General features: G+C 33.1%; 2 protein-coding genes across 2 annotated transcripts; one reads left to right on the forward strand and one right to left on the reverse strand.

Annotated features, from left to right (window-relative positions):
- The first annotated feature begins 4,051 nt into the window (after positions 1 to 4,051).
- On the forward strand, positions 4,052 to 11,763 carry LOC128164366 (uncharacterized). Its single transcript, XM_052828164.1, has 8 exons — positions 4,052 to 4,331; positions 6,100 to 6,164; positions 8,979 to 9,407; positions 9,521 to 9,677; positions 9,768 to 9,890; positions 10,488 to 10,625; positions 10,729 to 10,878; positions 11,256 to 11,763. Exons 1-8 carry the CDS (start codon positions 4,250 to 4,252, stop codon positions 11,426 to 11,428), a joined length of 1,317 nt encoding a protein of 438 aa, XP_052684124.1. The 5' UTR covers positions 4,052 to 4,249; the 3' UTR covers positions 11,429 to 11,763.
- Positions 11,764 to 15,634: 3,871 nt separating this feature from the next.
- LOC128163579 (FMRF-amide neuropeptides-like) lies at positions 15,635 to 24,835 on the reverse strand. The gene is made up of 3 exons (XM_052827209.1): positions 24,677 to 24,835; positions 21,688 to 21,840; positions 15,635 to 17,087 (listed from the first exon to the last, which is right to left on the reverse strand). The coding sequence occupies exons 2-3, from the start codon at positions 21,821 to 21,823 to the stop codon at positions 15,928 to 15,930; spliced, it is 1,296 nt and encodes a 431-aa protein (XP_052683169.1). The 5' UTR covers positions 21,824 to 21,840; positions 24,677 to 24,835; the 3' UTR covers positions 15,635 to 15,927.
- Positions 24,836 to 27,595: the final 2,760 nt, after the last annotated feature.

Here is a 27,595-nt window from a genome sequence, read left to right on the forward strand (position 1 = left end):
ATAAGAAACTACAGGTACTTGTCATGCAAATTAACATATCATTGATTTTAAAATAAATAAACATCGACAAAATCAACTCCCGTCAGTTCTTCAGTACTTTAATTTTTTCAGTTGCAGGCCTACAAGTGACTTTTCTTTTCTGTTTCCCTTTATTATAATAAAAAAAATGTTGTCTTGTCAAAAGTAGTGTCATATTTATTTATCATGATAATCAAATGTTTGCAACATAGTTGTACTATTTTTTGTTACGTCATCTTAATCGAAGCGGCTTTCTAGGTCATCACAAATGAAAAGAGAAGGTATGGAGAATTGTTATTGCCATGATTTGCAACAAATAAAAATATAAGAAATAAGGTATCATTTTTGGATGTATAACGGGATAAAAATACGGGTTGGTGCGTGACCAAATCTTCCATAAAGCCCGAAGATGGGATTTGATGAACTTAAGTAGATGCTCTTTGCGTTAATATGAGGTATTACATCATCGCTTGTAAATAAATCGGACGAAAACACAAAAAAAAGATTAAATGTTAAGGTGGCTCGACACACCAATGCATTATTTGAGAAATGATTATTCAAAAATGACACCTATATCGGCCTCTGATTATTTTATATGAATTTTTTTGTATTTTTTTATAGAAACCGGAAACATCGTTTTAGCTGCGAACAAGATATATAAGAGCTAAAAATTTGTTATCAATTAATGCACAATACAATTATTTATAAATACATATCAAAAACGGCCAGATAAACTTTGAAATATTTTTGTAAAAAAATATTTATGAAAATGAAAAAAAAGGATTGTAGATATTTTTTAAATCTATGGATAAAAACTGCGGATAAACTGTTACTCGCATTTAAGAATTGCTGTACAATCATATTTCAACAAGAAATTGAAACCAAATAGTGAAATTAAAGTATAAATGGAAAATTTTAAAATCGAACCGATCCCGATTGTAATTAAACTGATCCCGAACGAAATCACATAAAGTTAGAATGAATCAGAAATTTGCAAAAATTTCAGGTTGTTTAGCTGTAAAATGGTTTCGTCATTTACTAACTTTATAATTTATATCAATTACTTAGAAAAAAACTGCAGTTTATTTGTAAAATTTCAATTTTAAAATAATTCTGATCGGGATCAGTTTTTTTTCAATCGGGATCGGTTCAAATTTGATAAATAGCAATTTACCAAAATTTCGCATTTTCATTTCAATTTCTTTGTAAAATATCATTCTTTAGTAAATAGTTTATGTGACTATATGTTATTTTTAAAATTTTATCCATAGATTAAAAAGATATTAAAGAATTACAATTTTGATTTTCAGAAATATTTTTTTAATTAAAAAATTAAACACTTGACCAAACGATCTTTGGCATGAATTTATTTATAATTATATTACACATTAATTGACAACAAGTTTTAAGCTCTAATATATTCTGTTTGTCTGCAAAACAGTTTTTCCTATTTCACTGAAAAAATACAAAAAAATTCGTATAAAATAACTGAAGCCGATATTGATCTCTGTTTTGTGGAATCATGTTTCAAAAAAGATTCTCTATCGATCCATAAAATAAAATTTTGGTGTGTCGAGGAACCTTAAACAACTGTACTTACAAATATGATTGCCTTATTCCATCTAATAGCATGACATTACTATAAGACCACTTCAACATCATTATTAGTTTAGTGATAAAACATGGCTAAATGATAAACAAGGAAAAATGATATTACCTTTTAAATTACTTTTTAAATTACTTAAGTCTACGAAAAACTTTTAGTTAAAAAGACAAAAGTACAGAATACAAATACTTTCCTAACTAAAATGGTTCAATATCGAAGCGGATAACAAATGGTAAAGGGGAAGGACAACTATTTATAATATTTGTTCATAATATGTACTTATTGCTATCAATTATAATAAGATAAATAATTGGTAGCTCATCTCATCTTTGTGTTCTAAATTATGAAACAACCATTTAAAAGTTTTTTGACACTACAGAAAAGTGTCACAAATGAGTAAATCTTTAATTTTGTTTTCGAGATGGGGGTCATTATAATTTGTTGATTTAAATAATTCCTAAATAGGTAGTAGGATAAAAAAAACCACATTGGTTTCATGATAAAACCATCTTAACATGAAGTAATCTAAAGGAACAATGATGGGTGCACATAGAATACATTTTTAGAAGTGACATAGACGCTTTATTTTACCAAAAAGATGGTTTTATTTTAAAGGGGCATCGTCACGATTTTGGTCATATTTTATTTTTATTGTTTACAATGCTTCAGAAATGCATTTCTAATGATCAAATTAAATTTGAGAGTCATTCGTAGAGTTATAAGCAAGATACAGGGCCCACAATTCTTTGTCATGTAAACAAAGCTCGTGCCCTGTTTTTGTTTACATAGGTTGAATATACCGGTAAAAAATCTTTTTCCGGCTTATTTGTCTATCTTTTTATTTATTTTAAGCATACAGTTCCTAACGTTTAACACATTCGTATTAGGTTTAAAACTGACATTTTTACTTCAACGTTCAAAATGTAAACAAGCGCTTTGTTTACATAGCGAAGAATTTCAAGCTTTATAACTCGCTTATAACTCAACAAATGACACTCAAATTTCGGTTGCCTAGTAAAAATGCCTCTCTGAGGCATTGTAAATATTAAAATCGGAAAAATAATTTTTGACCAAAATCGTGACCATGCCACTTTAAAATGCTAAACAGAACATTCACGAACTTATATCAACATTAATATTATATTGATATACGATTTATACGTAAATATTCGTATTAAGACTTTTATTTTTATTTTTTATATTTCACATTTTGGCATCTTTTTGAAAGATGTATTTGTGGAAAGAAAACACAATGCAAAACTCAAAATTCAATAAAATTAAGGTTACTTATACTTTGTGTTGTTTTTTTTATAATGAATAACCATTCCCTTAAGATGCAGATTTTGGGTTTTTGTGGAGAAACTACCATAGCAAAACTCTTGATCTTTTAACCATATGTATTTTACACCATCTCTAGTTTATTTGCAAAGTTACAAGAAAATGGACCGTTTGGTTCTTTTTAGGGGTCATTTCAGAATACAGGTACATTTTCTATAGGAGTGTATAAAAAATTGTTATTTTCCGCAATTCGAAGCAGATTAAAAAATACTACAAATACTACAATTGTTTTTTTTTTCTCAAATTGTAATATGTTAAGAGTAACATCATTTTCTACCTTATGTATAAAAAATACTAAATTCTACCGTCTGTTGTTTAGTGGGGGGCCATCTCAAAATATCAAAATGCACCATTTTTTGCTATATTAAGTATTTAGAGTATTACAATAGTAGATTGGTAAAATGGATTCATTACAGAATTAAGAAAAATATCCCCGAGGATAGCATTATACAGTGTAGATTTTCAAAAACATGAGTTTTACTTTTTTGTGTGATTTTTTTTTAACGCTTTATTTTATCATAACGTCATAAAAGCACAATGGCAATGCTCACCTAACGTACAACGGAAAACTCTTTTTAAAAAATACATTTTTCCTTGAAAAATCAAAAAAATTTATCTGGTTTTCTTTTTAATTGCGTTCACTTGATAAATGATAACGAAAAAACTTCATTAACAGTATGTATATACTGTATTTTACTGAATGCGCAAGAACGTGCGCAATGAATTCGTTAATGTATTTTTATAAAAGTATGTAGTTGATGCGTAGATTTTTGTAATCGATCGGAACTGTCATACGTTTCAGAGTACAGACATTACGGACTTACGTCATGCGTATAACCAATTGTATTCATGGAAAGATTTATGTAATGTAACGATTTACAGTAACAAGAGTTTTTGTATACTTGACAACATGAATTATCATTACTGTAAAATTTAACGATTTTACTGCATTGATACTTACCTTGAATTTTCATATCCAAATGGACTACTACTAAGGAAGCATTCCATTGTTGAATAATCATTCATTAATGTGGTATGCAATTTTGGATCACCCTGTAGCCGCACTTGGCAGCTTCTCATAGCGCACACCTCTGTAGCCCTCTCACTGAGTGATCCCTGGCTATACGTATATGATTACAAGTGTTTCCCTGATCACTTAATTTCGGGGAATCACTTAAAAAACTGCGAGCTAGAATCTACGAGCTTCTACAACTGGATATATCAATATGTGATTGATATAATATATATACTTACATTTGGTGTCTAGAGTCAAATTGAAGAAACAAAATGCTTCGTTTTATTTATTTTGTTCTTCAGTTTGGATATTTTGTGTCCTTGGTTTTATCTGTGAGCACTGGATTCGGGAAAAGTAAGTGAAGGAATGTTCTGATCTAAAAAAAACTTGTCAATATTTATTAAGAAATTTTCAGTCTGTTCTTCCAGAAACAAACTTAAACAACCTATTGTATTGTGATTTTAACCTTTTTTCGTCATTATTACTCCTACTGTACATGTGATCCTTGACTGTGTTCGTGTACATTTGTATATACTGATGTTGAACCTAAAATACCAGTGAACAGATCTTGAGTGAATAAAGAATTGAAAATTGATCTCAAGAGTTTAAAAAAATTCTAGTAATTTGAAAATCTTTTAATTTGATCTATACATGTATGATCAAACATATACTTTGAAACATATAAAAAACACAAATTACATGTAATTAATATTCATATACTTTTAATCTTTTCAATTTTTAACAATCGGACCAGTTTTACTGATATGGGATTATAAAACACAGACCAGACTTTGCATATTTACGTTGATCTTTCAAGTTTTCAAATCAAAATTACCTAAATAGATGTGAAAAATTTTATTGATATTTTGAAACTAGCTCATTTTTTAAAGTGTTCTACACCAGAGTTGCTCTTTGTTCTTAAAATCTGGTACATTAATCTCAGACACGTGACTTGATTGATTACGTCCTAATGAGTTCCCTCAATAACCTTCCTTTCGTTAGTTATAACAGAGGACGCATAGTTAATGATAGGAAGCTGAAGCACCCATTTCCTCCCTTGAAGAATTAAAACACAGGTTTGAAGAGGTTTTGTGGTTTGTTGTTTACTAATTGGCGGGGTCTGGTGAGCCTGTGGTCATACGGACGTGCAAACGTTTGCAGCCAAATTGTTTATTGGCGTAAAATTAGTTATCAAACGACGCTTTCATTCCTAATTCCCTTGGTTTTATGCATCGCGCGCTTGGTTTCGTCCAGGCCTTTGATATACTAGGGATATCCTTGATATTGTTTACATGTTGTATTCCAAGAACTCAGAGTATGAACGTACTAACACAACCAGCAGGCGGTTTGTATTAAGAATCCAAGGCCACCGTACATACATGTATCAATCTGATCTCTCTCTCTCTCTCTCTCCTCTCTCTCTCTCTCTCTCTCTCTCTCTCTCTCTCTCTCTCTCTCTCTCTCTCTTTGGGATTATATATGCATACTAGTATTCTTTTTCTTAATTTCTAAAATATTAATAACGAAAGACCTCGATATATAGCATCTAATGTATACGATTTTAGAAATAAAGGAAACAAAGATATGTATCGACTTTAAAGCGATTTATCTTAGCATGTGTTGTTTGCAAGAATACTTGATATTTAAAACATTGAAGCAAAAACTTTGATCTGATTTGCCTGCACAACGAGCTTTTTTGTTATGTTTCTAAATCAGCCATATGAGCGACAGACAATGGGGTGTTCTGTTGTTTTACTTAGGCTTCCCAAAATGTATCAGTCGCCGTGTCTGATATCGGATAAAACTGTCAAAGTACATTCTTCACCCACTTAAATGACATTAGTGGGGTCTTATAACTTTACCAAGGCATGAAATGGTGAGGAAAAAATTGAAGTACAAACATGAACATTAAATCAATTAGCAATGACTATACACTCGTTCAGTCTCTGATACAGGAGTTGGAACCCTATCGTTTGGAATGAATTATTTCGTCTTTTGAAATACCAACTGCATATATTTTAAAACCAGAAACAGAAAAGTAAAATTACAAAATCTGTCCGTAGTTTAGATATACTCCGTGATTTATTGCATCTCTTGACCTATATTCATGTTCTTTTTTAAGTTGTGCAACGTAGAGAAAAGCCCGATCGAGTGCGACGTTCTACTCAAGATGGCGGCGATTTACCGGTGAGTACCATGCAGGGATAGGGTCAATTATAATGGAAATTAATTAATTAAGTTACAATTACTTGCTTAAATTCTTCAACTAAATTACCATTACAAGAGTTTTCAAATGTAATGAATTAAATTACAATTACTTTGCACATGTAATTAATAACATTACCAATTATATTTGACATCAAAATTTAATAAAACCATGATTTAGCTACAACACATAAACATTTAAGGAGGTGTGTCCATAATGTGAATTAAAGTAAGTCATAATCAACATGCTTTCACTGTTTTAGAAATTGCTAACTACTCTGATATGTAACAATTTTTGGAAAGAAAAGAAAAATAAAATTTGGTTTTATTGTTTATTTCAAAACGAAGGTAGTCACAATATGGAGGTGTTCTATACCACCTTGATAATCAATAAACATTCGACAGTCATATCCCCTAACCCACTACTAAAGTATTTCCTCCATGCAAAATTATTATCTGACAATTTTCTAATGCTACTATGTAGTGTATTGTTTGATTGAAACGTTGTACATGATGTAGCAGTATGTCTCCGGCGCACTTATCAAACTTTTACATTGAAAGGTATTTTGAATGGCAGCGTTGCATTACTTGATTGTGTCCGAAGGATTTTTATTCGGTACGAGATTCGACAAGTATATGAGAGATCCACAATAGTATTTTAATCAAAGTGGGGGAGAGGGGATACGGTCGCTCAGATTTGTTTTTTTAAGAATTCAGAGAATTTTTACTATAAAGTTTACGAAATCAGACTGTCCACCTAGTGTAGATTTTTGGATGTCATTGGAATTTGTTAGTATTTTTTGGAATAGATTTTCGGAATAAACGATATACAAATACTAGTAAGCATAAAAGTATGTCTTTGATATATCAGAGCTTGATTCTTTACTAATAAAATGTCATCATAAAACACAATTACAATCACCTACTGCCAAATCACTAAAAAAGTATTAAAATATCTGAATATCAGTCATTATGAACTTTATTCATTGACCCTTTAAAAACCAGTAAAATTTGCTATGCCTGTATATCAAAGCTTTAGAAAGATGTTACTGTCTTTCTTATAGTCGCATCCACAAATCAAAGGCCCTCATAGAGCATATACATATACATTAGAGCAGCAGAATTACTGGGAATATAACACATACATGATGTCTTAATTGAAAAGATTTTCAAGATCCACATGTTACAAGCTTTATTAACTGTATGTGAAATGATTTAAAATTGCAGAGATACGTTACACAAGGAATAAAATTGATGAACTGTTATACACGGAAAAAATATAACAGTGCAATGCATGATTAAATAGATATACTACCTGTCAAAGATAAATTTGATGTATATCATAAAACACATACCAAGTTTTCAAATGTAACATTTACTATGAAATAAAATATAAAAAAGAGAAACAAGCATGTTCACTGCAAAGATCACTGATAATTTTTCATTTTTGATATTAACCACAAGTGGTTCCTGTATGATTCCGACTTCAAATTGCTTTTACGTCATTATATTAACTAATTTTTATCAATTACCATGGCTCAAAGAGAAAGAGATAAAAAGGAAGGAGATCCATGGTACGTCAAAGCCGACCACGCTATTATAGCATGGTCTATTCGGCAATATCATTGTAGCTTTAGATTTATAGGAATTGAAACCGCACGAAAAACAAACTTGCCAAAACAAAATTTCAAACAGTTTCCAAACACATGTTTTGAATTTTAGTAAACAATGCACACTTTGATTACCCTTTGTTAAAACACAACAGCTGAGAATTTTAAGTTACTTGTGGTCTGAACGCAAGAGAACATGAACAATTTGGATGCTGAGAAATTTGCCTCTGGTATAGCCAGTTGTGGTGTGTCAATAGGTTCAGTGTAGCATGGCTTACACCAAACTGGAAATAACACTGAAAACTTATGATAAAAAGTTGAATTCTCTGATAAGGATTGTTGCAACTTCAGATAGGCCGTAGTTCTGAAGTTTGCCAACAAAAATATCTGGCTGCCTCTGTAGGTTTTCCAGTGGATATTCTGCATTCCCTATGTTACCTTTGTGAATAACATTCAGACATGACAGACATTGTACTAACAGTGAAATAAGTTTATTAATAAACACACGCCGAAAAGTTTCATATACTAGTATCCAACCAAAAAGATAAAATTTTCATCATTCACAATAGGAAGTTTAAATGTTGAAGCATAGTTATGATATTATACGCAATGGTGTGCTATTTCAAGACATTTTTTTTATTAATTCCCTTGTTTGGTGCAATATCTCTGAATTCTGGCGGGTTTTTTTCAATTTTTTTTTAATTTTTGAAAAGGGGTCTGTTAATTGAGAGGGGGCTGCGGTTACCGTACATGGGTATCCAAATGTAATATGTAATATATCATAAATGCAAGTTTTAATAGCATAGTCTTTTAAATAAAAGTTCAAAATTAATAATTAATCCTCATTTCTTGGATTACAGTTAAAAAAAAGATCCAGTTATAAAACACTTATCGTTGTTTAACAACTTAATTGTTGCTCAGTGGTCTAGTGGTTACCCACCAGCGATCTCCCCATGCCCCTCTAACCGTGGAACTCATGTGTTCATGATGGAGGCCGATTTATAGTCGTTTTACGTCACGAGGCATCAGCGCGAACGCTTGAGATTAGACATAAAAATTAACAACTCCTCAGTAGAGGGGTGCTCAAAAGACATTCTAACATATGTTGTGTACTGTACTCACAATAAGATTAAAATAAGAAGATATATCAATAGATGTATTACATGATTTATATTATGCTTAACAGCCTCTTCCAATGATGGGTGGATCACATCAAGGAGGAAGTTATCAAGCCGGAAGCTATCAGACAGGACAAGGAAGTGACTCGTCGGGTGTTCAGATTCCAAATTTTGAACCCGAATATCGTTCTTATGATGTTTCTCAAGATTTAGGTGGACAAAGCGGTGGTTCTGGTCAGACCAGTTCAGGCAGTAGACTTTACAACAGTCGGCCGGATAATTCGTATGGCACACAAGATTCAAACAGACAAAATGTGTACACCTCCGGCGGAAGTGGCGTCAATCCAAATTATTATCCGGGTAACACAGGAAGTGGATCGACTATTTATAGGGGCGGTAGCAGTAGTTACTATCCCTCTGGAAGCGGCTCTGCTGTGTATCCTATAAACAGGGGCAGGGCGACGGCTCCAAATACAGGCGGCATGTCCAATGATCCAGTAATTATCTTTCTAAGATTTTGCATTATGAAATGGAGCGATATGGATCAAAATTCATTGGAAAAAAAAACTTGAAGTATTACTAATGTGATATTTCTATGTTAATTTTGTAGAATTGTCCAGCACCTGGTGGTTATGATGTTTACATCAATGGGTTAAGGTGCAACGAGGCAGTTCGTACGTTAGGAAAATTTATTTGTTATACATATGAAAGATCTTCCAGTGATTGCTGCGAAACTTGTCTTGCTGTTAAACAAAGTTACAATACAGGTAGGCAATTCTGCCACATCCAGTAAATAATACATTGCATTAACGAAACTGTTAAAGCATCGTAACATGGCTCTTTTTATTTTGTTTCAGGCTGCGAATACGGAGACCGAAGTTTCCAGTGCAGAAACATTGAGGCATTTGATTGTTACGTAGCAAGAACACGTGACATCTGCTGTGACAGATGTGCTCAGTACCTACGCCAACTCAATACAGGTATGGCGCGAGTCAACAGGGCGTTACATGTATTTACTGCTGTGCAGTTTTCTTTTACAATAACTACCGGTATATTTTCCATGCAACTTACTATATGCACTCTCAAGTTAGCATCCTAGTTAACAGTTTGGGTAAGGAAGAGATATGACACCTCTAGTTTTCTTTCCAAATGCGCCGAAAATTACCTTCACTTTATATTTTAAATATGGCCCTGGTAATTGTTACCATAGTGTTTTCAAAAGATTGAGATTCAGTTGAACCAGAAACTCGTGTATGCACCACTGACACACTGATGTATGTCCGAGGCTCACTGTGTCAGTAGCGTAAATGATCTCACATACAAAAAAAAAATCCCCACGTGCTGATCCGATCGGCAGGGATTCCATCTTAAGGGTAACATAATGAGGAACTAATTGTCGGGAATTCCCCTCACTGCTGGAGCTTGTCAGCTACTCTTGGTTTAATTGAAGGCTTTGATTTCAAAGGAATTGCAACGGTAAAATGCATGAGGTGCGTTTTTTTCTGCAGTGTAAGCGTTTTCGCCTTTCCGTTTCTTTTTCTAACCATGAAACGTCTAATTTTCGCTATTCTTTTCAGGTGTTGCAAATTGTGCTTATGGAGACCTCACGCCTCGCTGTGCCGTAATCAACCAAAAGCGCCATCTATGTTACTTACCTGAAAACCAGAGATTGTGTTGCATTACTTGTCCCCGGGTTGCCACGGATTCAACCCCAGGTATGAGCTACTCTCTCTCTCTCTCTCTCTCTCTCTCTCTCTTTCTCTCTCTCTCACGCGCGCGCGCGCGAGTTTACTTGTTCAAACATCAGTTCCCTTGCAGATTGCCGTTGGGGTGATCAGAACCCAGAACTGTGTACCCCATACACTCCAAACGGTATAATGAGGATCAACTGCTATCAGAGCTCTGTCAAACAGGTGTGCTGCAGAACCTGTGAACACATCAAGAGTAGCATTAGGAGCCCAGTAGCAGGTAATGGCATAGAAGAGCTCAAGCAAAGAGAGACAACTCAATTTTATATGTAACTGTAATCGACCTCGTATTAACTTTAACGATTTTTTAACTTCGGTCTGATAAATCTTTTGATAAAATACGCAATGAGTTCCAAATACTTACTGTCATCATATACATAAAGAAATTGGCTTTTTCCATAAATCACCAATAAAGTATATACATTATGATGCGGAGACGAATCAAGTGGTCGCGTACATGTATAATATTTCAGTTTCTATTGAAAACATAGCAAAATATCTAATTTAGCAATCACGATTTATCATTCAATTTTCCTATTGATATTTCTCTGGACTTTTTATTTTTAAAAATTGTGTGATACCCATAATCCTTTGCAGGTTGTGAGTACGGTGACAAGCCTGTGTCAATTAATACACCACGTGGTACACTGAACTGTGCCAACTACATACATTATGCCGGAGAGACGGCGTGCAATGACAGCGAGATCAGAAGCTACTGCTGCCACACCTGTTACAGGTATCAACAGGCCAGGTCACGTGCTGGTCAGTGACGTCACAATCATTGAGTCCACAGTGTGGTGGAACTCTGTCATAAGTTATTAATGATTTTTCTTTGACGTTCTTTAAAATATTTATATGTAAATGAGAATTCATATAAGAGCTGCCATTATACATTGTACATTGTTATATTTTAATGTTATTTACGATAATTAGGTGATATGATTTGTTTGTTTCAAATTTAGATTTATGCAATGATGAAAGTTCTAACTCTTTCTCTATCAGTATTCCGTTGGAAGTAAGAAGCTTATTTCTTAATAATAAATTAATCATATTATACATGTAAAATATGTTTGGAAATGTCAATAAAATATTTTTAAAAAGTTAATTGTTGTTATATGTTCATTCAGAGGGGGTTAAAGAGAATTTCAAAGCAAGTATACATATATACGTATATGTAGCGGTAAAAGGAGTGGTGTTTTTTTTATGGTATTGAATATTTGCATATAAAGTGGGACAAAATTAGGTAATCAGTACAAAACTAGCAGATTTTTCGTAAGCAGTAAATTTCAGGAATTTTGTACGTAAGGTACCGACGCTCTTCGGCATCTTAACCTAAATTTTCTGAAATCAAGTACTGACTGATAAGCAAATGTGTAGTACTATGTGCAAAGGTAACTTTGTATACATCCTCAACATCATAACACACACGTTCATTAGAAAAAAAAATATTTGAAATACAATGTATGAAATAAATGACAATAAGATTTTCCGTTAATTATAAACAAAAATAGTCTGCTTAAATGATAAATGAGAAAGTTTGAGAGTTGTTTCCCTTCCCTCCGTCAATGCTCATACAATGATAAAGTTGGCAGCAGTTTTCTTGAAAAACGGAAGTTTGGTACATCTCCCTGCAGATTTGCTAAATGAAGCGTCCATCTCCGAAAGAATAGCTTACATTAATGCATAAGAAATATTCTTCCACAAAAAAAAAATCATATATATGTATAGATATCATAATCACTAATCTTAATATATCGACGATTTGGATTCAATCCAAATCTCATTTTGTGTTTTGTGGTTTAATAAAGTACACGTAAGAACCCCCCCCCCCCCCCCCCAACAAAAAAATTAAGAGAAAACTCTTTACATCGGCAGACTTCCGGTGTGTCATCTAACAGCCAGGGAAGGTTATAATTATAGAATTCCTAAATTGCGTTCATACTTCCATTTGGACAATCCAACAAAGCAGTTTGTACGCATACAGTCATTTCATGCATATCTTTTACAATTTAATACGATGCTTTAGTATGCAAAATTAATGGTATGCTAGTATGAGATTCCAATTTAATGCTATTAAAATTGTATGCTATGCTATGAGAAATTGAAATGAAGGACTTAATGATATGGTATGCTATGATATGGTATATATGCTATGAGGTTTGAACAAAAACGCCTCCATACACAGAAGAGTTCCAAACGATGACGAGAAGCCAGTCTGCAATGTGAACATTTATTATTTTAAAGGGGCATGGTCACGATTTTGCACAAATTCTATTTTTTTACAATGCTTTAGAAATGCATTTCTAATGATCAAATGGAGTTTGAGAGTCAGTCGTAGAGTTATAAGCAAGATACAGGGCTCTCAATTCTTTGTCATGTAAACATGGCTCGTGCCCTAATTTTGTTTACATAGGTTGAATATACCAGTAAAAAACCTTTTTCAAGGTATTGTGTCTATCTTCTTATTCATTTTAACCATAGATAAACAGCTCCTAAGTTTAACGCATTCATTGTAGGTCTATAAGTGGAATTTTCACTGAAAGACTCAAAATGTAAACAAAGGCTTTGTTTTACATAGCAAAGAATTGTAAGCTCTGTAACTCGCTTAAAACTTAACAAATGACCTTCAAATTTTGATTGCCTATCTATCATAAATACCTAACTGAAGCATTGTAAACATTAAAATCTAAAAAATATTTTTTGACCAAAATCGTGACCATACCTTTTTAAATGAAATCATTTAAAACCGGGTTAAAGTCCATATTTTATGCTATGCTATGACGAATGAGAATCTATGAGATTATATGCAATGCCATGCTTTGTTTTGGTGTATGTTGTAAAATATACATGCTTGAACTGACTGTTTTCTTAATATAACTGTGCACTAAGTAAACTTTGAATTATATTTATTTTTCAGTTCTTTAAATGAATTTATTTTATCACGGTAATCGAATAAAAAAATTCGATTACATAAAATAAATTTTGTTAAAAAATTGTGTTGTCTTATTTTATACTTTTGAGGTTTACTATGCGTGGATTAACTTATCATCGATTGACATTTTACCAAGAATAAACGGACTGACGTCAAACTTTCTTTTGCAGTAACTTCCATCTTGGAAGAATTGTCCCTTTTATACATATAACTAACTGCTCGACAATATCGATAATTTACTTACTTTTACTCACTATATATGGATTATCTAGGAAAGATTAAATGAGAAATTTAAAAAATTAACAAAATAAAATACCTTTTGATGTTCATGGAGTTTATGTGGGAGCGATCTTGCAAAAAAAAATTAACGTTACTTAATGATGTAATTATTAATCAATTTTTTTCTGAAATACATTACCTTTATGCATGAATGAACAGCCAAATATAGTATACTGCACAGTGAAGCTAATTCAGTTTTAAGGCACTTCAAAAAATCATACAAAATAATGTCACCTTGTGAATGAAAGGTTCTCATTTTATACATCCATTTCATATACATTTTCCATTTATAATTGGATTCTTCTAATTTTTTTAAAATTCAAAGTCCAGGTTTGACCAGTTTCACAGTCTATGGTGTGTCATCTAAATGCGTGGGAAAACTAAACTAAAACTTTCCTATCTTAAATGATCGATTAATAGTTTCTTGAATGCAAATATTGTCGGGCGTTTAGACTTTCGGGAAGTAGAATACAATCAGGATTTTTTTGGCCAATATTTGATATATTTCCAGCAGAAATGTGCATAATTATTCTATACATCAATATGACTTGTGTATAAAGTGAATAACTGTCCAGCAAGTCGACATATGACGTCAGATCTCTAGAGTCCATAGTCGCTTATTACACTTGTCGCTTTATTTCCATAATCAAGTCTGGCGGTCGGGAGGTAAAGTTTATAACTACCACAGAGTTCACCCACAATTACATCCACCCCCTGGGGGCCTCGGTCAGCCATTTATGTCAGTCAACTTCCTACCAGGAAACTTTAGCACTTTGCCGTCAACAAGATTAACGAAATTAAACCTGTCCATGGCCAGAAGGGGTCAGTGGTCAGTGAGTATGAATGACGTCATCATGACCGGTATGTGGCGCCTACGCACTGTATCACACAACTCGACTGAAACGTAACCCTTCTATTAAGATATTTATTTATGTTTACAGACAAAATTATAACCTTACAAAATAATGATGATTTATAATGAATGTCTGTTTTATAGCTTGCTTCGATTTTGTCATATTTTTATCCAGTTTATCTAGAAATAATCTTTTTCGCAGTGCTTCCTGTTTAAATTTATAAGAGACAGCAAATAGCATTATGATAAACTAATCTAATCAACTGTTAAATTATATACTCAGGCACGTAGCATATTTTTAAATATTTTTGGGGCCAGGCTCATGCTAAAAAAAAATTAAAGAATGACAAAAATCACGAAAATCCTAATCCATGAGAAGGAAGGGGGGGGGGGGGTAACGTAATATACCTCATTTCATTCTTAAATTCCTTTTTTTTTCTCAACATTTTACATGTTCCTACAAAAAGGGGGGGGGGGGGCAACTCATTGATAATGTTAATTTCAGAAAAATGTTTGATGCTAAAAAAAGGGGGGGGGGGGACCAGAGCCCTCCCCCCCCCCATACTACGTGACTGATACTGCTGTACTCGCTTCACTGTAGTATAATTTTGATGAGAAGATATTAGTCTTATTATAGTACCGGTTTCGTATTTCTTTTGATTCTTTAAATTCTCTCAATGTCAGAAACGGTGTAGAATGGGTTTTGCTCTTGTCCTTTTTAGATCCAAGTTCAATTTGACCATCTTGTTACAAGTATGGTGTGAATATATATACATTGTAAATACATTGAATGTGATATATGCAATGAGAATATTTTGATATTAATGATAATGTATTTCATAGATTTTAAATGAAAAACTTATTGAAAGATTCAAGATGAACCTATGATAAGCATACCTTGCGGAAAATCAATGACCAAAAAGGCGTTTTATTGTAATCAACTATTTTATAAACGAAGTATGATATTCAAGCATGTTCAACACAGTTGAGCAAAAATACTAAAGATAATATACAGTATGTATGAATATATGTAATATGTATAAGAAAATAATATTTGTTGAATGTAATTTCCGGAAATCACATCATATGAACAACTTTATTAACATTCTCATCAAAATATTGAAGCTTGATATTTACAAATATAATAACGGATCATACTGCTTACATTCACAAATTCAAATTGTTTTAAATTTTTTCATAGGATATCATACAGATTTTCCGAATCGCATAAAACGTTTGTCTGTTGGATCTCGTCCAAATCGCATAAATCGTTTTGCATCATCACCACTTTTGCCAAAACGCATGAATCTTTTTTCTTCATCTCCACTTTTGCCAAATCTCATAAATCGTTTTTCTTCATCTCCACTTTTTCCGAAACGCATAAATCGCTTTTCTTCGTCGCCACTTTTGCCGAAACGCATAAATCGCTTTTCTTCGTCGCCACTTTTTCCAAAACGCATAAATCGCTTTTCTTCGTCGCCACTTTTGCCGAATCGCATAAATCGCTTTTCGTCGTCTCCACTTTTGCCGAATCGCATAAATCGTTTTTCTTCATCGCCGCTTTTCCCAAAACGCATGAATCGCTTTTCTTCGTCTCCGCTTTTGCCAAATCTCATGAATCGCTTTTCTTCATCTCCACTTTTGCCGAATCGCATGAACCTTTTTTCTGCGCCCATTTCGTCTTCATCATCATATTCACCATCATTATCGAATCGTTTTCCAAATCGCATGAACCGCTTACCAAATCGCATGAATCGTTTATCGTCTCCGCTTCGACCATTACGAACAAATCTTTCCATAAGTGTATCATCCTTGGGGTCGCGACCAAATCTCATAAAACGCTTATCGTCTGTTACCATGTTATCGTCCTCTCGTTTCCCGAACCGCATGAATCTTTTTTCGTTTCCATCTTTCCCAAAACGCATAAATTTCTTCTCTAAATCGGGATTTCTTCCAAATCGCATGAATCTTTTCATATACGTGGGATCGTCTTCAGCAGGTGTTCTTCCAAATCTCATGAAACGCTTGTTTTCCTCAGAAACCTCGTCGGTTTCACGTTTGTGTTTTTCGGACGCTGAATCTTCCTTTTCTGTGGAATTGCTGTCTTTATCTTCTGGAACGTCTTTGACTAATGGCGGATCTGCCGATCTTCTTTTTCTCAGCGGGAGACCTGTTTCTTCTTTGAATTTTATGACTTTGTTCAGAGCCTCGCGTAAATCATCCTCGACACTCCCTTGCTCCCCGCGTTTCCCGAATCTTAAGAATCTTTTGTCATCACTGTTCCTTCCAAACCTTATATAGTGATCACCACTCAGAGCTCGCTTCCCAAATCGAAGAAATCTTTTGTCTACAGGCTGTTGCTGACCTTCAAAACAATTCCAAAAATAATTATAAAGAGTTTGAGCAAAGAAATTAGCATTCCTATAAAAGATATACTAGTACTCCGAAATAAAAAAAAATCTATTAAAGTGCGGAATGGTGATTCTATTTAAGATATTTTTAGAAGTACTAAAAGATTTTTAAATTTCTTTTACTTAATGTTCTTGTATTTAAAGTCAACAGGCTCATATAGTCATCTCATATTAAATTTTCTTTTTTAATGTATTTTGTACTTTGCTATCTTTGTCGAGCGGTTCAGCTTGATTTATCTTGTTTTGTTTTTTCACGGAATGAAACTAAATCTGAACGTCCATTCGCTCCCTGAGATTTATTTGGAACTGCAGGAAATTCAATGACAGTGGTAATGATAGTTGCAATGGAGTGGTGCAGGCCAAGATATAATAATTTACAGAGTGGAATTTCCGCCTGACAGGATCGTAATGCAAGAAGGGCCCTAAAAGGGTCTACATCGAACAAATGCCTCTTTTTCTATGGCAAAACTAGATAAAAATATCCGTCTTGGGAATATTGGCCAACTTAAAAATTGCATATCAGTTGCAAAAGTATAATACAATTGCACATAACTACAAGTTTCCAGCGTCTGTTTCTTTTTTTTCGGTTACCATGTTACTATACAAAAGTTTCCGTGGGTCCCCGCCTCGTCAATTAGTAAATTAAATTCATAAATATAAATTACTTAATATACGTAAAATAAAATAACTCGCTAGCGAAACTATAAATTGTAAGATTTCAAAAGAAAAAAAATAAACGCGCGAGCCTTTTTTTGAGACGTAACCTTTCTTTCGTTAATTAGACTGTTGATATCCTGCAAACAGCATTAATGGCCTAATGGAGAAAAAATTGATCATTTCTAAACAGCCAGTTCGGCTTGGATGAGACGACCTTACCAGAAACATTAGGGACCAGATTGGTGGGGAATTTACGATGGCAGGGGAACCCTCTAAATCAGTCCCCTATCTTGTTAGTAGCAACCTTAATGTTTTATGGTCTGCCCTTCTTAGATAGAAAGAAAGCCCAAAAAAGAGAAACCCAGGGATTTGGTAATGGACGCAGATAAGATTGTTTGCATCCTCCCTCCCCCATAAAGTGACGTCAGATGTGTGGGAGACAGTTTGTTGCTCATTCAAAACAAGCTGTTCTCTACGCAATACCGGTATAACTTTCTATATATCCTTTCAAAGAATAATACGTAACGAATATATGAAGAAGTAAATCATTTTGCAAAACAAGAATCGATTGCATTTTGACTTAGAAGGAAACCATTTGAGCAAATTGAATCCGCAAGATGGGTTTATCCTACGAATCTAGTATTAACAGCTTTAGATCATTAATGTTTGGCCGTCTCTATTTCAACGTTATTATCGTATTAATATAAAGTCCCATAAGATCACCGAAAGCTATTCTTTGACATGTGGGACTGACCGTTATTTGATTGTGGTTCAATAGTCTTGACTAATAAATGAGTCAAAAGGGGCAGAGGGTCTCTTTCTTAGGAGAAGTGTCTGGACGGAGAGCGTAGCCATTTGTTTGTTATGATTGATGTAGGAACGGTTAATTTTGCTATCTTCGCCAGTATCAGTGTCAGGATAAGGCACTTTCTTATAACGAATCGATTCTTATTGTCCGGTTAGTACTGTCAGTATGAGAGAGAGAGAGAGAGAGAGAGAGAGAGAGGATACTAAAATTATTTGATTCCAAAGAAAGCTTTAACAAATGTATTCATCATAGAAAAAAATATAAAGGGATATTTAAGTCTGACGAGACTCTTTCTCTGGGGACTATGGGTACTGATCAACTATTGTATTGGGCTTTTTTTTAGATGAAATATAGTCTAATCACGGGAAATTTCACCTCGATATCTAAAAAGGGATATCCCTGTAGCTTAGTTTGATGTTCAATACATCATGGAGTGATATCGTGCTGTTTGGGAAATTAGTTAATATGGCCAACTTACTCTGTAACACGCTATTGGTTATTTATAAAATCGAAGTTTAATGGCCCTTTACAAGATGTTAACTGGCACAGTTTATAAAAAAACCCACTGTATATAGGTAAGAGAATGCTATAATTTACAAAATGTTAAATCTTTAACAATTTACAGCATCGGGAAGTCCGTATATCTAATATACTAAGTTTAAAGCCAGCGTGATTGGTATAGATAAGGTTCTCTTTCAATAAAATCAAATCTCGATTATTTGAGATTTGGATGTACGTACACTTAATTAAATGAAGAGATATCAATTTGATATAGTCACCCAATTCATTAATAATTCATTCTATTAAGTTTATCGTGACCAGGTCATTATAGACTTTCAATAAACTGAAATCTCAGATGTAATGGATGCTCAATTTAAAGCAGATTTTTTAACAATCATTGCTTAACAAAATTATTTTTCCAACATTAACATTTTTATATTTTTTTATTCAGTAGTTCTACTGTTAAGTAAGGACACAGTCGTTTCTAAACGAGATGTTTATACAAAGTCCTCCTGTTTAGAAATGGCACAATTTAATACTAAATCCGTACGTTAGAGTGTCTATACAGCTTAGAATTTAATCAAAAGAGCGGTATAAATCAGCAGCATAGAGTTGTCTTCGACAAATTAATCCTGTTGATATAAGTTGACTAAGGTTTGACCGCGGGGAGCGGATGGTTTTATACTCAGACTGATAACGCATGATCGCCGTGACCGCGGAGGAATACAATATCAGGGAGCTGTGATTACCATCATTAAAGATTAAGACATAGGCTGAGATAACCACTCCGGGTGATTGATTCAAATAAGGCATTCTCTGCAATGCAGAAGTGGGGTCTCTGTCAAAAGACTTCTATCTTTTAATTCCATAACCCAATATTAGTGTTAATATTTTATAAATGATGTGTTTACTGACTCCATTTCGGGCTGAATTAATACATTCCTATGAACTACCCCCCGCAATTTGATTTTGTCATTGTGTTATTTTCATGTAAAACTAAACGCAATTCAACTAAAATTTAAGGTTTGTTTGATTGATTTACGAACTTTTATTAAAAAATTAAAATACGGATGATAGAGTAATGGCATCCATCAAAAGATAATAAAATGAAAAATAATATGCTCAGTATGAGGTCCCATTTTTCTTTCTGATTAAAGAAACTCCCCCTCTTCGATCTGAAAACGAGTATCGGTATGTACATGTGCATCGGAAACGGAACAATGAATATAAAATAATACTCAGGGCATGTGAATTAATCTAATTATTTCAAGTGGGAAAATGGGACGCGTGTTTTCAAATATGTTCAACGTGTTCGGCACTCTTAAAATTCTTTTACAACAGGAATTGAATTATATTGAAATGATACTATCTTATGCTTCATTTACTTGGACTCACTTTAATCTTTATTTCAATCGTCATTCGTCTTACAGTTTTTATATTTTTTTTTAGATAATACGTACATTCATAATCTAGATGTTGTTATCTACATAGTTCTTATGGCCTCCCGGTAATAAATGTATAATCATTAAGTGAAAGAAGAAAGAAACAAAAGTTAGCTTACAAGCTAATGCTGCCATACGGACCATGCAGAAGACAATTAACAGATAGGTAGGCCGTAGATAATTGTCGGTTTACGCTTACTATGCGATGTACACATTCGGTGCATCTGCATTTAGTTGCCTCGACAATGATTCCCAAATTAAAGCCCGCGAGATGTTACTCATTTCATTTATAGAATCATTTGTCCATTGTCTGAATAGAAAGCTTTTGTAAATGGACAAATAAAATCTGATTGTGAATTTTAACCCTTTAAAAGGGGTACACAAATGTAATGAGTGAGTGAAGAAAGTGCAGTTTGCTAGCATACCGCCACTGGTGTATTTGTTAATTGTATTCCACAACAATGTTTATATTTTGAAGGGTTTTTAACAATGCTATCTATTGCAGTTTACAAATGTTAATCAATGTTCAAAAAGAATCTTTTCATATTGATAAGCGTAAGATTGATTTCATTACATCTTTTTTAATTCAAGATCAATTTTGTTCTTTTTAAATGGGCTGTAACGGAACTATCAATTCTTTGAAAATTAAAAAAAAGAAACATTTGCAAGCAAAAAATATGTTTTTCAATTCTAAGATAACTAATGTGGCAACTATACAGTGCCATGGCTTAAAAATCCGCTTGCCACACAATTGTATAGCAAAACATCATTTGAACGTTAAAATAGGCCAAATTTAGTAAGCTGACGATTTGAAAAAATATCCGTGTACTCAAACCACCTCTGATTGATAAAAATTGATAAAAAAAAATGTTTGGATTTCAATTGTTGGGTCAAAAATGTCCTATAGTTAGTGTCTCTTGTGGTTTTGTGAGCCTAGATGAAATATAAAATTGGATTTCGAGAAGAGCGTTTGGTTCGAAGTTATTTCTATCGTGCTGCAAATTATCAGAAAACGAAATTCACAAAGTGTTTTATTCTATTATCATGTAATATGCAAACTTCAAAGAAGTACTAAGAAGACTTGTGTCCGATCTTTTAGTCAACTCAATGAAGTACTCTGCAGCACGTGTAGATACTGTCACTTACCGAATAAAATCCCAACTTCTTGGCATAACTCGGGGTTCCTGTAACAGTCATCAATCAGATCGTTTGCTGATGTTTCAATAGTGAACCAGTTAAGAAGGAAGGCCACCAGTAAACATAGGTATGTCCACGTCCCCATGCCGTGATGTTATGTCTCTAAAAATAAACGTCAAAATTATTGGAATCAGTAAATGGCTTCCCCATATATAATATTGGATAAACAATAGTCGTTCCCACACATTTCCTCGTTTTGGAGACGGTGTTTAGTGTGAAATACACGATTATAACTTATAATTTTTGCTCTTTAAACTTACATTGAGAAAAAAGAAAATTGCAACAAGTAAAACAGTTTAGCGCATTCGTAGTATAAGAGGCGCCTTTAACAGATTTCAATTAGATCCAAATTTAAATTGAATTCGACATTTTTTTTGCAAGTACAATACTTTCAATTAACTATCCTTTCAAATGAAGTTCCTTTTCATTTTAATTAAGATGAAAACTTTTGAATAAAATACGTTGGTTTAATTGTAACAGTACCAACATTACATATAGATTACATTATATATACATTCATAAATGGAAACTATGGTAGTGAATAAACTACAATAGTTATCATCTATGACAGTTGAAGACACTGTTCACAATCATCTGAATGAAACTTATTCATACAATAAACATTGTAGGATTCTCAATCCCACAGACAGGTTGACAATACCGTGATAATTCAAAATCTGCATTTCGTTCATAACTATAAAACTACACACTGAGCTAATAAGTTTCATCTTCTATAGTTCCGGTGACGGTTTCCGGCTATCATGCGTTTAACCCCAAAAAGACGCGGGCGATGAGTGGCGTTAGATTACGACTTTTATTTTTTCCCTTTATCCTAATTATACAAACTTCCATTAACTATAAATACAATGACTTCGGTCCTTAATACAAGTTTGATAGACAAGACCGGTCCTAAATGTAGCTTTATTGAACATGACACTTTTCCGATTGTCGTGAAAGACCTCCGGACGCTCGACCTTATTAAACAACAAGTTGAACATCAGGAAAAGCGCTGATTGGTTTTACAATACCGCGTTAATTGTACAATGATTCCATTGTCGCAAAAATGTCATATACTTTTGATATTTTCCATGAAATGCTCGTTATTGAAATTTGAATTTGATTTATCTGATTTATTTTCATTTGTTTTCAAAATTAGATAATTTAGATTTAAGGATGCATATGTGGATATTTATTTTCGATATTCTTTTACTTTTAAGCAGTAGAAATAATATACAGATTTGCTATAGTAAAAGTGCATAAATTTATCATCTTGGCCACCGGAGATGAAATTATAAGTCATTACAATATCCCGCATTGTTCTTATATGTGCTCTGGTAATTGACGGGACATTTCTTTCTCTTAAAGATTCAACAGTGGAATATTTTCCATTTAGAAGGAATTTACACCACTGCAACTGTAGACGAAATTGGTATTTCTCCCAAAGGTCCTTTGCTCTCAACTTCATTACGGTCAATTCAAATGCTTACTCTTTTCGATATTCGATAACGACATCTGACTGAATTACGTCACAAGGTGAGTTAACTTTCCTTGGGGCAATGTAGGTGTTCCGAATTTTTAATGAATTTTCAAGTCGATTTACTACATCGATAATATCTATTCATTTCGATTAAACTTAGGAAACGCGACATAAGGTGAAATTAATCAGATTTTGAATAAATGTTTCAATGAAATTTTTTAATTCAGCTTTTGTTTTTAAATTGATACATGTAATTAGAATATCAATGTTATGTATATTGAAAATTAGCGTATAATTGCTCCTGAGACCTCGCTATCATTCGTATAAAGTTTTGAACGAAAATTTGGAATATTGTTCTTGTAAAATTAACAATTACAATTGTGTGCCGGGGTTTAATTTTACATTGTTTTGACATTGACTGTTGTCGGCGAGACACTTGGGATACAATAGAATTCCACTGTTGTTCTCCTGATTCCAGCAACAAGTGCGCGGGAAGCCTCTGTTTCCATCGAGTCCAAAAGGCCTCGAGGGAAACATATGACCGTGTCAAAAGTTCGATATTTAAATATTTCATAACTTTCCAATTCTATTTCCAATACAACATTTCGAAGACCGTTAGAAGGGACATCATTTTCGTAAGGATCTCTCCAACAGAAACGCCCACCAACCCTCCATTCCTAAAATCTCGGGACAAAAAAAAAACTTGAGCTTCATTAAACAAAGTGAAATGCTTGATTTCTTTGGCGGACACTTGTAGAAGCAGACAAGAGCCCCTGATATTTGCAGTGGAGGCTTTGTTTCGTATAATAAACAGTAATGATAAAAGACAGACCACGGTCGAACTCTAAAATTTTCTGCCTTTTAGTAATATAATGTCGCCCCTGTGGTAAGCAATTTGGACCAATTTCGTAATTTCCCATTTCTATCTTGCATCTGTCTTCGTATTACAAAAATATTACATGACATAAAAGCAGTTTCATTTCCGGATTCAATTCAGATTGAAGGCGAATGCTGATATTGCTGTAAAAAGTTCTACTCATCCTAAATTTCACAATTCACAAACTTTGTTCTTATATATTCATTCCAAATTTCTTAAAACAAACCATTATGAAGCTTAAAAGATAATAAAAGTTATATATGATCATTAATACTTTAATTTGTAAATGCACTATTCACAAACTTTGTTCTTATATTCATTCCAAATTTCTTAAAACAAACCATTATGAAGCTTAAAATGATAATAAAAATTATATATGATCATTAATACTTTAATTTGCAAATGCAGACTATGAGTACAAATTTAACTTTTAAAATAGACAGATAAAAAATGAAAAAATTATTTGTGATCATTCTAAAAATAATCTAAAAAAATTTTATTTTCAAATCTGGGTTTTCAAAAGGATGGGTATTTTCCATTGTACCACAAGCTAACACTAGAGTAACTATAAGTGTAAGACTTACCGTGTGATGTCAGTTGTTGTTTACCGGCGGTCCTAGAGTTCGTTCTTCTAAGTCTTAGTCCTAGTTGCCTTCTCTTCAAAATACGATTGTTCCTAAATGATTCTATTGTGTTTAAATAAGATGTAAACCACGTGACCTGACGGACGCTTGGCAAAGATAGCGAAACCTCCTACAAATCTCGGGATCGATGTGGACGCCAAATTTTGCATCATGTAAATATTTAGCATGTAAAGAGACTATTTAACATTTCCAACCCCAAAAAAACTTCAGAAAGATGAATGTTTATTCCCATTGGACCATCAGTTCTGTTCTCCGTTTTGCGCATGTGACTGAAATCCTTGACCGTAAAAGGTAAAAAAAAAAACAAAAAACGGGATGAACGATCATGCAGCGTAATAGACATTTAACCGATGGTTTCAATTTTACATCACAGTTTCAAGTAACACTACATGTATAAAGTACGAAATAAAACATGCCACTATGTAATGATATTTATTGGAATGCTTCAACTATATCACGTTTTACAGAAGCGAGACTTATATCGCCTGTATTACTTATAAATATCTCCTGTAATACTTATGTCACCTGTAATACGAGAGTAAACCACCAATATTAAAACTTTTTGATGATGGGAGAGGAGTTAAATCGGGGATAAAATAATGAAAAACAGTAGTATAGTCATATAACATTTATGTTATAGCTATGCCAATAGGGACAATACCGGATTGTTTTGGGAATTTTTTTTATAAATCAAAAAAAAAAAAATCCAGACATTCTCGTTAGGTGCTTTTTTACAACAGACATTTAAAGACCGTTCAGACAGCTATTCTTTGTTCCTTTGTCAAATCCCCTTTCCTGTCACCTGAATTAGCTTTGTTTTCCTCTCATTCGGAGAATTTCTTTCTTCTTTAATTCTATTTTACTCTAGCTGACGTTATATTCTTTGATAACGAGGCGATTCATAACGTACATAAGTACCTCAATATATGTACACAATTATTTCAGAGAGTAAAATCGACATCCACCGATGTAATAATCAACGATCAAAGTATCGCGAGGTGCGAAAAGAAGACGCAATGACTTGTTTAGTTAAGAAAAAAATCACCTTAAATATTTTATCAACAATGTGTTATTCTTAAACCAAAGCATCATCACTTAAATTAAATTTAAGCATGCATAATTGAGCATTTATTCATTTATTCAATTCAATTTTGAAATATTTACACATTCACACATGTATATCACATATCATAAGTAATTGATCCCACCCCTGCCCCCTTACGTTTCTACACAATTGCATGTATCACTACGCAATTTACAGTTGGCACCTAAATGACAAAAAGATTCAACTTTGCAAAACATTTTTGGGCTTTTTTTTTCCTCTCTTCGTTACTCTCTTTGCATGCAGAGTGAGTATTATAAGGAATTTGGGGAAAATGACGATCGCTTGCTACGTTTGTGCGGCATTGCGTGTCACTAAGTGGATGGATTTTTTCGGTATAGTTTAGACAAAACGAACTCAGGGACAAATCAAGAAAAATAGGAGTCACACAAATATCCCATTATTTCTATTTTCTTTGCGGCTGGATGTGACCCTCTGACATTTTCGTAAGAAATTTTATCCCCGAAATAAAAAATGGTTAAAATATTTGGCAGACAATTTTCCCCATCGACCAGTATCATTTTTCTTAAATTATTGTCTCTTAATCAGAAATTTTATCCATGCATCTTCATCACAACACGGAGAAAAGTAGTTTTTCGGCTTATGAATAATATAAATATTTGTGAAATTGGTTAAAAGTCGACAGCGAAAATAAAAATGAAGTTGTCTAAAATTGACAGCTTTAGATATCTGTTTACTCTCTTTATCATTGCGTGTAACTAAACCTTTTTTCCTGAAATAAACAAACGGCATATATCGATCTCTAATTTTTCTTTTTTATATACTTAAAATTCCATGCATTGTGGTTGGAAAGCAATGTATTGTTGATGGTACGTGCACATGTGTACGTTTGTTTTCACTTTCATCAAACCAACTACTAGTAATTATATTTTAATACAAAATATCAAGTAAAATGGGTCCTTTGACTTATTTTTTTTTTACTTTAAATAAAACACGCCACTATAAGTATACTGTGCACACAACATAGTCGTAATGTCAAAAGTAGTAAACTTTATACACCATTGGGTTGATATCGAGGTCCATTGTTCCAATGATTAGTTCAACTGTCATGTTGTAAATTTTGAATTTACCGGGTGGCAGTAAATACAAAATTTACAACAAAAATTTGTATTTACTGCCACCCGGTAAATTCAAAATTTACAACATGACACAACATGACACCCACCTGTCTACCTTTCAGAAGCAAACATCCAAAGATCTACAATACTGTTGTTTTTTTGTTTTTTTTTTAAAATCAACATCACAAAACCATCATATAAACAAGGCCTGCAAGGCTGCAACTCTTCGCCATTGAAGGCATTTGATTCTGGCCGGAAAGGACGTTGAAGTTTAAATCAACGGGTTTATTTTTACAATTATAAAAAGTTATAATGTTTAGTGTGAACGTTGCAACGTTGCATCGTTGTTGCTGCTGCTGTGATTTTCATCTTATCTATTTTACCATGTTAAATCTGATTGAACTTAGTCAGGTTTTTACATCTAACTAAAAATTTACGAACTTAAATTTGTTTTCAATGCTTTATCTTTAATATCTTAAATGCTTCATTTAAAAAGAATTAAAAGCAAAAAATAAAGTAATTCCCCCAAAAATTATCTTTTATAAATCCTATTACGGTAATTTAATCTCTGTGTTCCGCTTGTAAATCGTCAACAGACACTAATACTTCAATATGGAATTACATTTATGTAACATAAAGCACTGTAAGTATTAATATTTTTTTTCATTTTTATTTATT

This window comes from Crassostrea angulata, chromosome 1 (genome assembly GCF_025612915.1).
Source record: "Crassostrea angulata isolate pt1a10 chromosome 1, ASM2561291v2, whole genome shotgun sequence".
Taxonomy (NCBI): Eukaryota; Metazoa; Mollusca; class Bivalvia; order Ostreida; family Ostreidae; genus Magallana; species Magallana angulata.

What these genes read in the sequence shown, in the direction of transcription:
- LOC128164366 (XM_052828164.1), top strand. Translation starts at nt 4,250, where the DNA reads ATGCTTCGTTTTATTTATTTTGTTCTTCAGTTTGGATATTTTGTGTCC. An exon ending in TAAACAAAGTTACAATACAG is followed by an intron (nt 9,678 to 9,767) that starts GTAGGCAATTCT and finishes ATTTTGTTTCAG; the next exon opens with GCTGCGAATACGGAGACCGA. An exon ending in TGCCACGGATTCAACCCCAG is followed by an intron (nt 10,626 to 10,728) that starts GTATGAGCTACT and finishes GTTCCCTTGCAG; the next exon opens with ATTGCCGTTGGGGTGATCAG.
- LOC128163579 (XM_052827209.1), bottom strand. Translation starts at nt 21,823, where the DNA reads ATGGGGACGTGGACATACCTATGTTTACTGGTGGCCTTCCTTCTTAAC. An exon ending in AGAAGTTGGGATTTTATTCG is followed by an intron (nt 17,088 to 21,687) that starts GTAAGTGACAGT and finishes ATTGTTTTGAAG; the next exon opens with GTCAGCAACAGCCTGTAGAC.